Here is a 15,634-nt window from a genome sequence, read left to right as displayed (position 1 = left end):
ATGGCTGCCTTCTGGAAAATATATCTTAAGCAAATAAAATTTAGGATTCAGATGAGTGCAAATTATTTGAATCATTAGGGGACTCAAATGAATATAATGGTGACATAGAGGGTAGCAGCACCATTAATGCTTTTAGTCCTAAACTGAGTTTTCTTGAAGAAGTTACTCATTAGGCAAACAGGCTCCGAGAGTCAGACAAAAGGCAGAAGACATTACATACAAAATATTAACAGCTTTTGTATAGAACAAGAGAAGTGGAATATAAAGGCTAGTTTGAATAAAAAAAAATGCAGTGCATTATTCTTTTGTCACACCCCAACATCACTCATTTTCACCAAATAATGGAATAACAACCTAAACGCTCTAAATACCTCTAACATTCATTTTTTGTTTTCTAGGACTGCATGCTCGATTTACAACTAGTAAGACTTAAAAAGTTTCAATATTAAGTAGAGCTGTCACATTTAATGTCTGAGAGCAAACATCTATGGATGATTCAGGCAACTTAAGTTCATCTTTTCAGATGATTTTAGGAACATGTTGGGTCTAATTAAGAAATTCTACACAGCTTCTTTAATTTCTCTTTGATGCCTTAGGACAAATACTTGTTCCTAATAAATCTACTGTAATAACCAAATGTTGGATGAATACAGACTCTTGTTTGAGGTTTATAAATGTCTGGCATATCACTGAGACAAACTGTTAATTACATTTTAATGATGCCTAAGTAGTCAATTGAAACTGAAAGAAATTTTACATCTAAATAGCATCTTCTAAGCAAGAAGCAGGAAAACTTTGAAAGCTATTTTAATGACACCAGAGAGGGTATTGGTCTCCAGAATTACCATATTCTCTCATGAAACTTTTCAGAGTGAAATGTATTATTCAGTAATCTATTCTATGCATGCAAATTGTGCTAAAATAGTATAACACGATGCAGTGTGTTTGTAACTCCATGAGGCCAGAGCAGGGTCAACGCACGTGCTTGCTACTCAGGTGGCCAGGACACCTGGAGGACCACTAGTACCTACTGCCGGTGGCAGCTCAGAATTTGAAACATCGTGCTGCTTCATCCCTGGGGTCGGGGCATCCTTGCTGCATTACTGATGAAGTTGAATACATTAAAAAATGCAAAAGTAGAATTTTGGCATTTTAAGGTATTTTTCACTTAAGAGATTAATTCAACTGAAAGAAATACCATGGATAACATTTTAACAGGAATTCATCTTATTATAATAACTTGTACCCAGTTTTAATTTACTAACTCAAAGCTAATTGCAAACTCTGGTGAGTTAATGAGTACCGCGAGAATGTGTTGATCACAGTGATGAATCAGACCTCTGGTTTCATGTCAAGGAGAGAATCCTTGCTTTCCTGCACCAGAACTACCATTGATCTGAAAGAGAAGTTTGCTGAGCTGTTAACAGGGCTGAAAGCCATTTCACTTGACTTACGTGTGTAAGAGAAACACAAGTTCAGTATGTGGTATTATTCCTGCTTTGTAGAAAAGGGAATTGGCTCTGCGATCACTGTTTTGTGGGGTTTTTTTGTTTTGTTTTGGGTTTTTTTTTTTGTTTTGTGGGGTTTTTTTTGTTTTTTTTTGTTTTTCCCCTAAGGAAGTGACAAAGTCAGCATAAAGAAAGCTCTCCCAGACCTGAAATGTAATACAAAGGAGTCCTTCCCTGCTTTAGCCTATCCTCTAACTATCCTTCTGGTGGGCCTGGTTCTCTTGGGGTGTTATGTCCTAATCTAAACTAAGCCATAGAAATCCTTACAAGGTGAAGTGCTCTGCTCTCTTTGTTCCAGAGACAGGGCTCTGCCTCTGCAGGGTTTGTAGAGCCTGTTTAGCAGTAAAAAGGAATCAAACACTTGGACTTAAATCCTACTGCTACATCATGAGATAGCAAATTATTCTCAGACTTCTCTTAATACGTCTTATAAAGACCTCATACACATTATTGTCATCCTTAATGTTACACAGCATAGCATTCTCATTTGCACTACCCAGATCAGCAATCTTGCAGCTACTGTAGGTATTTGAAGGCTCTACTTCCAGAGGGAGTTATGTGTTGTTAAGTATTGGCAAAAAGGAATCTGACCTACTGAGACAAACTTTTCATTTAAATGACTTTCTGGACTGTTTCAACTTAATACTTTCCAAGATAAGACATGCAAATACCTGACTGCATTTTTTACAAGGAAATGTTATTTCTATTACACCCTATTAATAGCTTGCCACCCTAATGACTATCATATACATGAGATTCTACTGAATTATCTCTAACACAAAATGTTACATTTTTCCCATATTAACAGTTCCTCTACAACTATATAATATAAATATAAACTAGCAATGTATGTTAACTCTTCTCAGATAGTAACCTAAGAGGAATCCTAAAAGCAGTTGTAAGGATTCCAAAGTAAGAAGACAAACAAATCTAAAGGAACAGGGAAAAAATTAAAAATCTTCATGACATAAGTATATAACATATACTTAGGATAAATACTATACAATTCAGACTAGATGAATAGTCATAGCCACAAAGGAAAGATTCCTTTCCTTCCACCAGAGAACATTTTGAGTATATCTAATCCATAAAGAACCAAGGACAGACAGACACAGGAGAAAGAAAGGAAAGACTTGAAAAACAGAAAGCATGGAAAAGTCTAATAGTGTGAGGTTAGACAGAAGACTAATAACAGGTTACCTGTACACCTACTATTTCCAGACCCCAAACTTGGTAGCCACTGTCTTATATGAAGTAGTCATGTCATGTATGCAGTAGTACGTGTTAGATCTTATGTTATTTTATCCAGTTTAAGGAATTAACATATGAGAAAGTGAACAAAGTGAACACATTCGTCCCTTCAAAGTGATTTCAATACTGTGGTACCTTCAGTCCTCAGAGCTGAAAGATAAATAGGGACTGCAAAAAATAGGCTGCTGAAAAATCAATGATATTCTTTACGAATGGTAACGACAGTCTCAAAGATGCTTTCTAGATTTAGTAAAAAAAGCATAGTAATATACTCTTTATATCTATATATTTCTAAATGACTAAAGAGTGATAAAAATGTATAGATAAGAAATACAGGGACATGACTCATCAACTGCGATATCTCTGTGAATGTTATTGTGAGTTTCTTAATTGAATTTAAAATGTTTCTTCTCTCTCAGCTAGCACAATGACTGCTTCTCTATCTTTAATTGCTAAATTGAGGCTGATTCAAGTGGAACACTTATATTTGTGCATTACATGGATGTGTGCATTTAAAGTTATATTTCATCAGGAGCTTGATATGAAAGTAGTGATTAAAAATATTCTACATATAAATTTAAAGAGAAGCTGAAACATTACCCCTAGATTCTTTGGATTAGAACTACAAATTCTCTTGAAGCTTTGCAAAGGAACATTAAAAGACTGAAAGAAACCTGAGAACCCTACAAATTTTAAAAATGAGGCTTTCAGAATACAAATAATAGCACTAAAATTAATGGTTATGGATGAAAAATAAACCTGTTTGTTTACAGAATGAATTTACAAAGCCGTTTCTAACTACCATCTTTTTTCTCTGACACCTTCTAATTACACTGGAACTGTGATGCTGCCAAGAGATTTCTTTTGTGTTTGTAGCTTTATTTTAATAGTTCTCCTTAGCTCCTGGCAGCTGCTATGAGTCAGTTTACTGGTTTTACAAGGAGGTGCACCAAAGACAGCGTTAAATTATTACATAATTTATGCGAACAAAAAGCTAGGTTGCCATGTGCTGACAGGCAAAAAGAAAGCGAAGCTTCTACGGTTTATGGCGAGCCTTTGACTTCTATAGACAGAAATAATCATGTGTTCAATAGATAATGCAAAAAGTCTTTTCTTCCCTTCTGAAAAATCTATGTAGTGAGTCATTAAATGCCTGGCTATTTTTTAAGAATTGCAGAGAAGGCAAACGGCACGGAATTAATGACAACATGAAATAGAAAATGTCTCTCTCTCATAAACCTATGTTCTTTCACAAATGAAACACTATTGTACAATTGACAGACTCTAAATATTTTTCCCTATATTTTATATGCAGCTATAAAAACTTTTACACTGGAAAAAAACCATACTAAGTGGTAAACTGCCATAGTAAATGGTCTTGCTTCTCCTTACATGTCTGCGTAAAACCAACACAAAACCTGACATGTGAATCAAGTTTGAGCCGGTGAAAGTCATGTGAAAAAGGTACTCACTTTTTCTTTAGTCTTCGGTCCTTTTCTGCTTGGGTTCCAAGTTTGCCTAATCCCAGAGATTCCTGAGCTGCTGCCTCTGTTTCCATGTAACCTCCTGGAAAAGAAAAGAAAACAAACCAAACCCCGCTGTATTTTCCCAAAGCCCTTTCCTAGTTCCCTTCCTCAGCCCTTCAATCCCCCTCTCACCCGCCACCATCATCTATGTTTGTTTCCTTAGGCCATGACATCTGGGGTTTGTGGATACCATCTACCACCTACAGAGGTGAATTCTGGCAAGCGTTTACTACATGGGAAAGAGTAGAAGTAGAGGGAAAAATTGTTTCCTCCTCCATGTGTTTAGCAGAAATGTATGAGAAAAGCACGCTGATGTACTTTGCCTGTTTTTCTTTGCCTCCTAAGGCTCAGGCTCTTGGTCCTAAGTAAGCAATGCCCTTGCCATTTTTTAATCTTAGTTGGGAAATGTACAAATGAAAGTGCCTTCTCAAGAACTGTATCATTATTATTGACATAAGACAGCATCACTTAATGTTGTAATACTAAAGTCTTCATTTTGCTCTCACAGAGTCTTAGAGTCTCCGATGTCATTATCCCTGCAAACTCCCAAGCCAGAGATGACACAAAGAATCTGTCGGAGAAGTAAAAAGCCTCCTAGGTCTCTCTGGATGTATCTCATAGGCACCTAATTCCTGTCAAAGTCATGGGAACTTGAATAGCTTGCATAGAGTGACAAGGGAAGCTTGCAGTAAGCAAGGACACCTGGACCAAAATCAGATAGTATTATAAACTAAGGACACGACTGGTGTTGTATGATCCACGCTGATCGTACAATATATCCACTAACATGACTTTCCTAGTGCAAAAGTGGAAAGATGCTCTGACTTTTTTATTGCTGCCTAGATTCAAGGAAGAAGGGACCTGCTCATGGAGCTGTCAGTACGGTCTCCTGGCTCTGGCTCCACGCTGTCCTCTCATTTGCACACATATGTGTGCAGACAGAGAGGCTGCAGCACTTCTTTGAAGGCTGCTTTTCTCCTGTGCTGCTATTCAGAAGGTGTGTAACTGGCACAAGAAGGAAGACACAAGAGTATGGTAAACGTTGGTGCTTGACTCCATTTGGCAATGGCAACTTCTTATTTCTCAGCTAACGGATAGTGAACAATTGTAGAGTGAACACTGGCATAATTAAGACAGCACAGTATAAATTAAAATATTTATATTCCAATTCATTGATTTTTAACCATAAAATAACAAGTAAATGTTACATAGTGAAATAGCATCACAGCCTTTTTACAAGTCACATTTACAGGCACCTCAATCAAGTGAGAACAAAACCTACTGCTGTATCGTGTTTATGACGTTAACTTAGAAAAGCCTGGTTTTAAGCTGTCCTTTCAAAGCAGGTGTAGTTTTCACACTCCTGCTTGTCTAGACAGAATTTTTCTTTATTAAAGAAGACACTACTTGTGCAAGTCTCATGATGAGAATGATGCTTCCAATGACAAATGCAGGAAAAACGAATGTATACTTTACTTCATCGGCCTTTCAAAGTTTTCCAGAATATCTCAGGAAATGTTTCTGGCGGACTCTGGAGTAAGTTTTTAATTTAGCAAACGGCTGTATCAATATATTGCACCTTTCTGAGAGAGCAGCCCTCAGTATGTTAGACAGAGATGGTGTGAGGGCAGTGCAATGAGGGGTTTGTCACAGACTGGAACGTATTCTTGGCATAATGGACTTCACCGTAAGACAAACACATCTGGCCCTTTGAGTAACCCAGGGTACGTTGTACTGGATGAGGTGATTGTGCCTGTCAGCATCTTCGGCACGCAGATGGCCACAACAAATGTTTCCTAGCAAGCTGACCTTTGTATACACCATACAGATCAGCTTGCCTGGGCAGGGCTAAAAATCCCTGCAATGCATTGTTTGTTTTAGGGACTAGAATATTTAAAATGTAACATGGGAAGAATATCTAAGTGTCTAGTGTGGTATTCCTCAAGTGAGAGAAGACTGGATAAGTTTAAAATCAATCAAATAAATAAATAAATAAACAATCCAACCCCAAAAGGCACTTGTGCTCCCTGTGACATTCCTTTTCCCTCTCCAATATTTAAAAGAAAACTTGAAGAATCTAGAAATCTTGAATCTTGATTCTAAGAAAGATCTCCTAAAGCATGAATTTGCCTTTGAACAATAACACAAATAATTTAGCAGAGATGGTAAAAGTAGCAAATTATAAAATAACAAAACTATGGCAAGTTTAGCAGTTGAAAACTAATAATTTCAGAATTTTGCAGGGAATGCAGAGAAAGGAAATCTTTGGGGTGATAGCCTGGCTCTGCTGAATTTAGTGATAAAACTTTGGAGGTTCCAATATTACTTCTTAAATATGAATATATATTACATGTGATTTTAGAGATATTATAGAATTAGTTACAGAAGTATTATGCGTACTTAGAGTGTATAATATCACTGGGAACCCTAATATCCTCTGCATTGATGTGAACTTTTAAAGTGCTCCTTTAAGTGTGTGCAGGTGCAAATATGCATATAAGAAAGCAAATATTTCTGAGGCTAAAAATTACATTTATTACCTCTTTGGTATTTGACATGCTATTGAAGAAAAGGTATTTTCCATATTCAAAAATATAAGAAGTATGTAACTGTATCAAATTGGAATGTTTAATTTAAGCAAGGAATTAAATGAGATTCTTTTATTGATTTTGTATTATAAATTTAGGTTATGAAAACTATACAAATATATTGCAGTGCAGTAATGATAGGACTTACTATCTAGATTTCTGTGATATAGTATCTTACTATAAATAGACCTATTTAATTATATAGCTGCACAGATAGCATACCTGTCATTGAATTGATTCAAGTACTACCATGATTGCTATTTTTTAAATTTTGTTTTGTCTTCAGAGTACTGCCATTGAATGGAAACTGCCACTCAATATCTTTTGGTATCTTAAAAATTAAGATGAGGAAAACTACTCTATAATTCAGCTTTTCAGTGTCATTTCAATTTCTAAAAATATTTTGTTCCTACTTTTTGTCAGTTAACAGTCCTACTGTTAATTTTATACATGCTTGTAAATCTAGGTTGCTTAACTAAAATGTTCATTATACTGAAATCTTTGCTGTTGAGCTAAAGGATGGAAACCACAAAAATTTCATTTAATTGCAAATCTTCACTAATATCTTTTTGCAATTTCATAAGCTAGTGTTGGGAATTACAAATAGGCTTTATCCAATTATACATATGTCTTATTAATCATGGTGGGTATTATTAAGAAATTAATCTTTTGCCAGATTACATTGCTCCTGAGATAATCTTTAAAGTTGTTATTTTTGTTCCACATTGCAAGGAACTGCAGGGAAGACCAACACATTTATTACATCTTTGTCCTCTACGTTCATGAGTTACTGTGAAATCATAGATTATTATGTGTAATCCATCAGTATCAATAAAACAGTTTTATGCAATGTAAATGTGAATTAATAACACAGTCTAAAGTTATGAGATTCTCCATCAGTGCAGACAGTGACATGCAGGTGTATTTGAGACACTCATTTAACAGATTCTGAACTACATTAAACTACAAAAAAGATTGAATAAATCAGTTTTACTCTTCCCATAGTGAGAAAAAGGGGAATTTAAATTGCACTAAGAAATTAGTTAATTTTTTTCAAGAACAGAAGATTCTCACAGGCAGAGAGGAGAAAGGCTGGAGTTTAAACAGAGAATGCTCAGTTATTTGATTTTTCTCTGATAATTTGACCTTAATATTACCTTATTTTATTCTGTACCATTTTAATGATGGGTTTGTTAGTTGTGATAAGGACATGTTTTAATAGGAATTTAGTTTTTTAATTTCAGGCTTACATAGAGCTTAAGTGTTTACGGTTATTGCAAACCCTTAAAATTCTTTTACAGGTGTTAAGTGATCACCATGGCAGTAAAAATTTAGTGCCTCACAAATTCGTACTGTGTGACATCTTCGTGACTAGGAAAGAGCTAGTATTTCTATTTTACTGACACATCTATACCAATTTGATGCTTGTGTTGGCATGTGTATATATACTAATCTTAATCTAGCTAAATCAGATAGCCTAGCAATATAGACTGCAGCTAAGGATGTATTTGCCCATCTGGGGATGCAGGCTGTAAGCCTTTGCTGAAGACTGTCATTGCACCTTCCATTGCGTATGCTACCTAAGGTAGTTAAATAAAGTTATGCTAGGACTGATTTTTTTTTTTTTTTTTTTTTTGCATGTGGTATAGACATATCCTATGGAATATCACAGGGAAAGATTTTTAACCGGGAATGAATTAGACTAAGGTCTTGGCAAGGGAAAAGGGCAGAAGAAGTAGGAAGAAAAAGCATCGCCGTGAGCAGCATAACTAATTGAAAGAGTACGGTAAATACATTCAGTGAGAGGCACCAGCAGACATCTATTGACACACTGGAATGTGAAAGGCAGCTACACTTACTTGCAAGGACCTTCCATATCATCTAGTTACACCCCTTATAGTGGTTTATTACTTACTACTTTCTCACCTCCTCTTTATTTTGGTTATTTGAGAATACACTGTTAGCACTTTTACCCTACTTCAAGAGACTATTGAAGCAGTAGGTTCAGTGAAGAGGCTGAGTCTACTAATTTGTGCCAGAAGTCTCCTTTCATTTGCATTATAGTCATAGCAAACTCCTGACAAATGTAATTGCTAAGAGCAATGAAGTTTAATGGGAAAGTTCTGCCAGACAAAAAGAGAAAAATAAGCAAATTGGAAACTGAAAAGAAGCAAAATTAAAAATGGAAAAATGACTGCGAAATGGTGACCTTGGCTTGTTACCACTAATTCCTTACTGAGCTGTCCAAGTCGAGCCTTCTCTTTTTTACCAAACAAACGTCCTATTGAAGACTTGATTCCTTTCTTCTTGGGAGCCTTGTGCAGGGAGTCCTGGCTGCTATTGACACTGCCAAGACCAATGCTTTCTGGCTCCAACGAAGCGGGCAAACTACTAGAAAATGATAATAAAGAAATGGAATAGATAACATTTGCAGATAATTTTTTACTTTCTTCTGAGCAGCTCTGCAAACAAATTAATCAGTTATACTTTAGGAATGATCTCCCAACAAGTGAAACAATCACATCTTCTTCTTTAAATGATTTAGCAACATGTAGAGCAATACAACATCACATTTTCTCCACCAGGCTGACTGGATCTTATTAAAAGAAAAAAAAAAAAAGGTGGAAAATAAATATTTTTAATTTGCTAAGAACAATTGATAAAAAATACAGGAATCAGCCTGCTGTTTGTCTTTCTAGGATTTGCAGTATCACTGCTTCTAGTAGTGATCAAAACTCTACCTCAAACTAGAAATATCCAGCATGTATTTTAGCACTGACAAACGTTCTCAGGGTCATGCAAGAGGCAAAGGCTAAGGCTTTCTCTCTTATGGCAGGGGAAACAATTGCCAAGAAGAAACAGGAAGAATCAGGTCATTTTGGAACAGTTAAACAATAATACGTGGTAAAACTGTGAGGTGGCAATTCATGTTACAAACATCTTACCTTCTGGCATCATTGTGGTATGAAGAAGGAAGGGTGTGAGTCATTCTGATAGCTCTGGGTGTTGGAGGAGGAGAAGTTTCACATTTGATTGTGGCTTTATCTTCACGCCCATCTTCTTCAACTACTGCAATCTGGGGGAGAGAGACTCCATTGAGAGCTGATTAGCTTTTCAAGAGAGTTTCAACATATGCTGCACCGATTTGTCAAGTGAATTGAAGCATGTATAGTTTCAAGTGCAATTTTTTGAGCCAATTGTAAGGATTCTTATTTTGAAAGAGGCTATTGGGAAAGAGCAATTGCCTAAATATGGCAGCTTAAAGTATGTATTTGAAAGAGGAGAGATTACACTTGGAGAAAAAAATTCATTCCTTTTATGCCAAATAGGTTGATGCAGTAAAGGTCTAAACATGAAAATAACCTTAGATGTGAGTGGGTCTCTTGCATTAAACGGGATTATTCAAGTAAACAAAGTTTCTCAGGGATATAAGGGAGAAGGTAAATGCAGACATAAACAGGACCACTGTCTCCATAGCTTGTTAGCAGAATGGTCAGAATGCTTAAAAATAAGCCCGAACAAAAAGGAATTTTGTCACAGCATATAATGATTTATCTTAATTACTGTCTCTGCTCATGTAAAGATCCCATATACAGTGCCAATTCTGTAAGCAACTTGATATTGCTCCAGAAGATTTCAAGTAATCTGACTTTGGTTCCTCCAGCAAGAAGAATGGCCAAAATACTTGTGTGTGTCCACACTTTTTTTTAGCTATTCCTTTGAGCTTGTGCTGTGGAGGCTACTACTCCAAGGTATCACTGGTGGGCCTTGATTCTGTGGCTTAGCTGTGACCTCTGCAAGCCTTTCCAAGTAGGATTAAAATGATTATGTTTAGGAAGTGAGTGAAAAGGAGCAGAGGGGATGCAGTGGCTGGCAAGGAACCTGGTTATCTAAATAGCAGAGGAATATGACAAATGTGTTCTCCCAAACATAAAAATCCCCCCAGTATCATACCTTTCTCCGATGTTTCCTTAGGTCGCTTGGCTTAGATTGGTAACAAAAGCAGCAACAACAAAAAAAGAATGATTAATAAATCTTATTTGAGCATAACAAAATGCCACACATTCGTTCTTCTCACACTCAGAAGTGGGAAGCAGAGATTTCATTAATTTAATACTATCCATACTATATACTAATTATACTTGGTGTCATAACATAATATAACTCCTGACAAATATGGCATTCTAGGAAAGGAGTTATTTTTATTAAAGTTTCCATCTCCTTCATTTTCATAAGCTTAGTAAAGAATAGAACATTGCAAGCTTATAGCAGCAGTTTTTGGTTTTGGAGTTTTCATGTAAATCCTTCCACTACCCCCAACACAGAATTATTTTTTTTACCTAATATTACAAATCTATTGGTGTCTCACCAAGTATAAACACAAAATATCACCAACAAATACCATGTCTGAAAAAGTGGTCTTTCTCTCCAGTTATCCCATATTAAAGTGATGCATTTTCAGTCAATGGATACTAATTCACCCATCTTCTGTACTGCAGCATTATTTGGCAGTAGAAGGCTGCTAGAATGTGTCTTGTTCAATCCCCTTTCCATTTTCAGTTTCGGTAGATGTCTCATTAATTCAAGGAAAGCTGAAGATATACTGCAGAATTTATTTACTGCATGGACCTGGGCTTTGGAAACTCATGCAGTACTGCTTCTCCAGCCAGCCCTTACAGGATCATTTGGCAATTTGGGCTCTGGAGACCAGACCTCTACAGAACTCTTCCCAACTCAAAGTTTCCACTTAGAGGATGTCTAATAGCCTGTTGTAAGTATTCCAGCCAGTAAGGAGGAGATATTCAACACCGAACTCCTGCTGAAACAGCGCAGGGCAGAAGTGTCCTGACATAGTTGATGAGGGTGAGCCAAGTTGTGGGCTGTGCTGCTGAGCATGCCGTGGGGTGCTGCTTCTACAGCTTACGATATGTCAAGAGTTCAGCTGAAACTCATACAGACATAGCCATCTGAGCTTTAGCACAGCTAGAGCTGGATGCCAGTGAGGCCACGGCAACCTGAAGTGCAGAGGCTATGCTGTCATTTTGTATTTGAATCGGATGAACCTACTGACCCAAAGTTACTGTGTCCAAATCAAGGCAACCAGGCAGTGCCGGTGTCTGCTGGAAGGTCAGTTTAAACCATTGCCATTTATCTGTAGCCAGATTGCTTAGTTTAAATGGTTGGTGAAATGGAGCCAAACTGCGTATTTGGGAGGGTGCTGCTTTGGTGAAGCGGGTGGCACTGCAGCAGCCTGCGTACCCACCTCCTCCACAATGGTCTGCACCACCAACATTTTCATTCCTGCTGTTCTGCAGTGGGAACTGGGGGCAGCAGCAAAGAATCAGTGCTGCAGTCTGCCACAACTGCCAGCCCTGACCTCCTCTCTGCTGTCTTTAGTCCCCAAGAAGGCAGCAAACATCATCCTAAACTGGGAGGGGTAGAAGTGGATACAAGTAGTTGTCAGTTCCCAGAAAAGGGAGTACTCGGCTAGATGATAGCGGACAAAAGTCCCTGCTCCCAGCTGAGCAGAATGAACAGCCAGGCTCCACTCCCAGCTCTTCTTAGCCGCCTTCTTGGCTAGGAGAGTTAACTTCTGCTTTCTGATTGAGATCAAGGCTCATTTCCCCTCTGCTGAGAGGCTCCACAGGGAACCAGTGCTGCTGCTTCCCAGGAATGGACCACAAGGGGACATTGGTGACATTACGATTATCAGAGAAACAGCAAATAAAAAATGGGGTTACACATATCTTATTCTCCTCCCTGTATGTAGAGATCAGCAGAGTGGGCTGCTTTGATTCTCTCCTAGTGCTTAAAGGGATGAATTCACCCAGGCTCCAGACTGGTTTGTAGCCCACAGTGAACACTGAACCCTGCATCTGCACTCTTATCAGCATCAGAGTTGTACATCTTGAATATGTCGACATGCGCTACCCTTCACTTACTTGACTGTTGCACTGTTTCTTTTTGTCTAGGACCAAAATTAATTTTTTTTTGCAAATCCCTTTTCAAATCAAACCAGACATTTCAGAATACGTCCTCAAAGTACAGCAATGTTAGAAATGCTTTGCATGATAATTTGACGGCTTGGTATCTATGTGTGCTGCTTGTAGTGTCAAAATATATCAGTTAAATGAATTATTGGAAAACAAAGCAGTTATTTCAAGTGCTTGATATGAAGAATACATACAAAATTCTGCAAAGAGTGCCCCGAATATGGAAGTATACCCAAATGATCATACATATGAAGTAACAGGTTTTAATGTCTCCTAGAAGTAACAGGTTTTAATGTTTCCTGGAGGTTTAAACTCAGCAATAGTCCCACAGACTACTGTGTAATAACTGTATCACTTCAGAGCTTTTCATTACTAAACATATTTTACTTCTAAATTGATTACAGTAATTTCAGTGATCAGTTCTGTTTCTTATTAATTCCACTGCCTGTGTGCTGAAGGCCCTTGATCCTCAGATCATTATGTCCCTGCTGAATCATGCAATGCTCAAAAACACAGTAACAAAACCCAAACCAACCCAAACGTCCATATTCTATGGAATTTGCTATCAGTATGTATGATGAAAAGGTGACTAAAGAATTAGAGACATGAGCGATTCATACAGTGAAAAGTACTTAACCCTAGAAATATCACACCTAAAATTGGCATCACAAAGTTTCTTACCAGCGTCATAACCCCCATTCTGTCCATCTCCCTGGCTGGACTGCGAGGTGTGAGTTTAGGAGTTGAGTGTCCACTGGGAGGGGATGAGCTTGCAAGTGACGATGCTGTCACCGAGCCAGTAATGGATGTACCTTGGTGGACTCTGGCTAGATTTAAGCCTTCCAGACTCACGCTGGCCACTCTGTTCTCTATCTCTTCGGCACGCAGTTCTGTCGACTCTTTCTCTTCTTGGATTAACCTTATTAAATAAAAGAAGAATGTGGTTGTATTTGTCTCTGAATACCCCAAAAGCAAAACTAAAAAATATTTCCTTTCAAATGAGATTTGAAAATAAAACAAAGATGAATATCATAGATCAACTCCAAAATAATATTGAAAAGGGTATTTTTTAATCACCAGAATTATAAAGTTCTTCTTAATTCCTCCGTCCTCAAAAACTCTTTGAAGAAGCTGCCCAACAACAAGACTTGTCATATGACATTTCAGGAAAATTGGTTCCTTTGCAAAGGAGACAGTATAGGGGAGGGGGTTTAACAATCCGATTTACCATAGGAAACTAATTCCAATCTTAAGTTGGCTTCATCTGATTTTCTGTTGCTAAAGCACGAACACAAATTTAAAGTCAAATGAAATTGGACCTTTAAGAAGGGAATTGCTAAGATAATCCGTATTAATAAAACAAGAGAAGATGCAAAACAAATTGTCCGTTTCATCTCTACAAATTGATGAAAAAATGACAGTTGTTTCTAAACCGTTGAGTTTTTAAGTGAATTTAATTAAAATAGCTCTCTTGTTAACAACAAATATAAGCTTCTTAAACACATATAGCCTCATGGGATGCTTCCACTGGGTTCTTTAGTTTTGGTTTTTCATTGTGATTGCACCTAGAATGAAAAAATGTGTTTATAAAAAAACCTTTGCCCATGAACCCACGTTAGAAGGAGTCTTTTTTTGAGAAGAGGAAGAAAAAGTATGAGGGATCAAGGTTAAATGAGAGAATACAAAGTCTGGGGAGGCTGAAACCGTGAACCAGGCTCTTCTGAGTGAAATGAAGCAAGTACAATAAACGAAACCATAATACATTGAAAATAGAAACCTACGAATTCCTGTGCTGTGATAAAATGTCTACAGTTGTTTCTGAAATGAGGCGTGGCAGAAACTTAACAGCAAATAATATTTTGAAACGGAATTATAACAATCTTTTTAATTTTAGTAATCTAAATTCTGAATCATCTTGTATAATAAAACCAATCTAAGGCAAAATAAATCCTTAATCTCTTTTGACATCTCCAATCATTTGATAAACCCTTATAGTGTTTGTCAAGAAAAAGAAAAAAACAAAACAAAACAAGAAAATGTGAAATGCAGTACAGTTTATAAGACTATCCTTGTAGAACCATTTTTTCCTGAAACATATTAAAAAAAAAAAGAATACAAAATTAGTTACCTGGTTCTTTAATAATGACAGTGATGGTAATGAAAGCCTATACTTCAGTATAAGCTTAGCAGTAGGGGAAATAAACTACTCTCAGTGGACCTCCAGTAAAAACAGCTATATACAATGTGCACCTTTGCTTCCTTTTTGAGACAAAACTGTACCTAACATCTAAGTCAAGATCCTCTGTTAAGTAAAACAGTGATCTGATTCAGGGTGGCACGAATAATATCCCACTATGTCACCTGCAGGTACAATTCCGTGTGAAAACGTTTTAATGTATTACATAATTACTTGTTAAATTGTCAATTTGGTAGTATTTTTTAAAACAAATATACTTGTTCCATCTACAGCTTCCTGAATCGGTCACAGTGCTGACTTCTTTGTAATAACAGAAAACACAGATAAGGGTCTGTCTTTTATACATACTGCTTTAAGGAGATTTACACTTACAACAACACAATTTCTCTTTTGACTTTCTATCTTGACAAGTCTAATAAGAGATTTGAGAAAATAGCAGTGTAATCCTATCTGAATGAAGAAATTCTGGGAGAAGTGAAAATGCAAAGCTGTAGATCTGTAACAAAAAGTCTTCCCCTGAACAGAAAAGTTATTCAAATTCAATATATTTCAATAGAGTTCTCCTTTTAAA

At 36.9% G+C, this 15,634-nt stretch overlaps 1 protein-coding gene across 12 annotated transcripts in view; it reads right to left on the bottom strand.

Moving 5' to 3' along the window:
* PPFIA2 (PTPRF interacting protein alpha 2) overlaps positions 1-15,634 on the bottom strand; it is a 355,332-nt gene that overhangs the window by 32,688 nt on the left and 307,010 nt on the right. For 7 of the 12 annotated variants that reach the window (XM_052774388.1, XM_052774385.1, XM_052774395.1 and 4 more), the window contains 5 exons: positions 13,548-13,785; positions 10,828-10,857; positions 9,819-9,949; positions 9,083-9,264; positions 4,232-4,325 (listed from right to left, as the gene is read on the bottom strand). In XM_052774388.1, coding sequence (XP_052630348.1) covers positions 4,232-4,325; positions 9,083-9,264; positions 9,819-9,949; positions 10,828-10,857; positions 13,548-13,785 — 675 coding nt within the window. The remainder of the gene's footprint in view (positions 1-4,231; positions 4,326-9,082; positions 9,265-9,818; positions 9,950-10,827; positions 10,858-13,547; positions 13,786-15,634) is intronic. The other 5 variants (XM_052774387.1, XM_052774390.1, XM_052774393.1 and 2 more) reach the window with 2 other exon arrangements.

The sequence above is a fragment of the Harpia harpyja genome, chromosome 23 (assembly GCF_026419915.1).
Source record: "Harpia harpyja isolate bHarHar1 chromosome 23, bHarHar1 primary haplotype, whole genome shotgun sequence".
NCBI classification, from domain to species: Eukaryota; Metazoa; Chordata; class Aves; order Accipitriformes; family Accipitridae; genus Harpia; species Harpia harpyja.
Note: the sequence above shows the minus strand (reverse complement) of the source record. Positions and strands in the feature narration are given on the sequence as shown.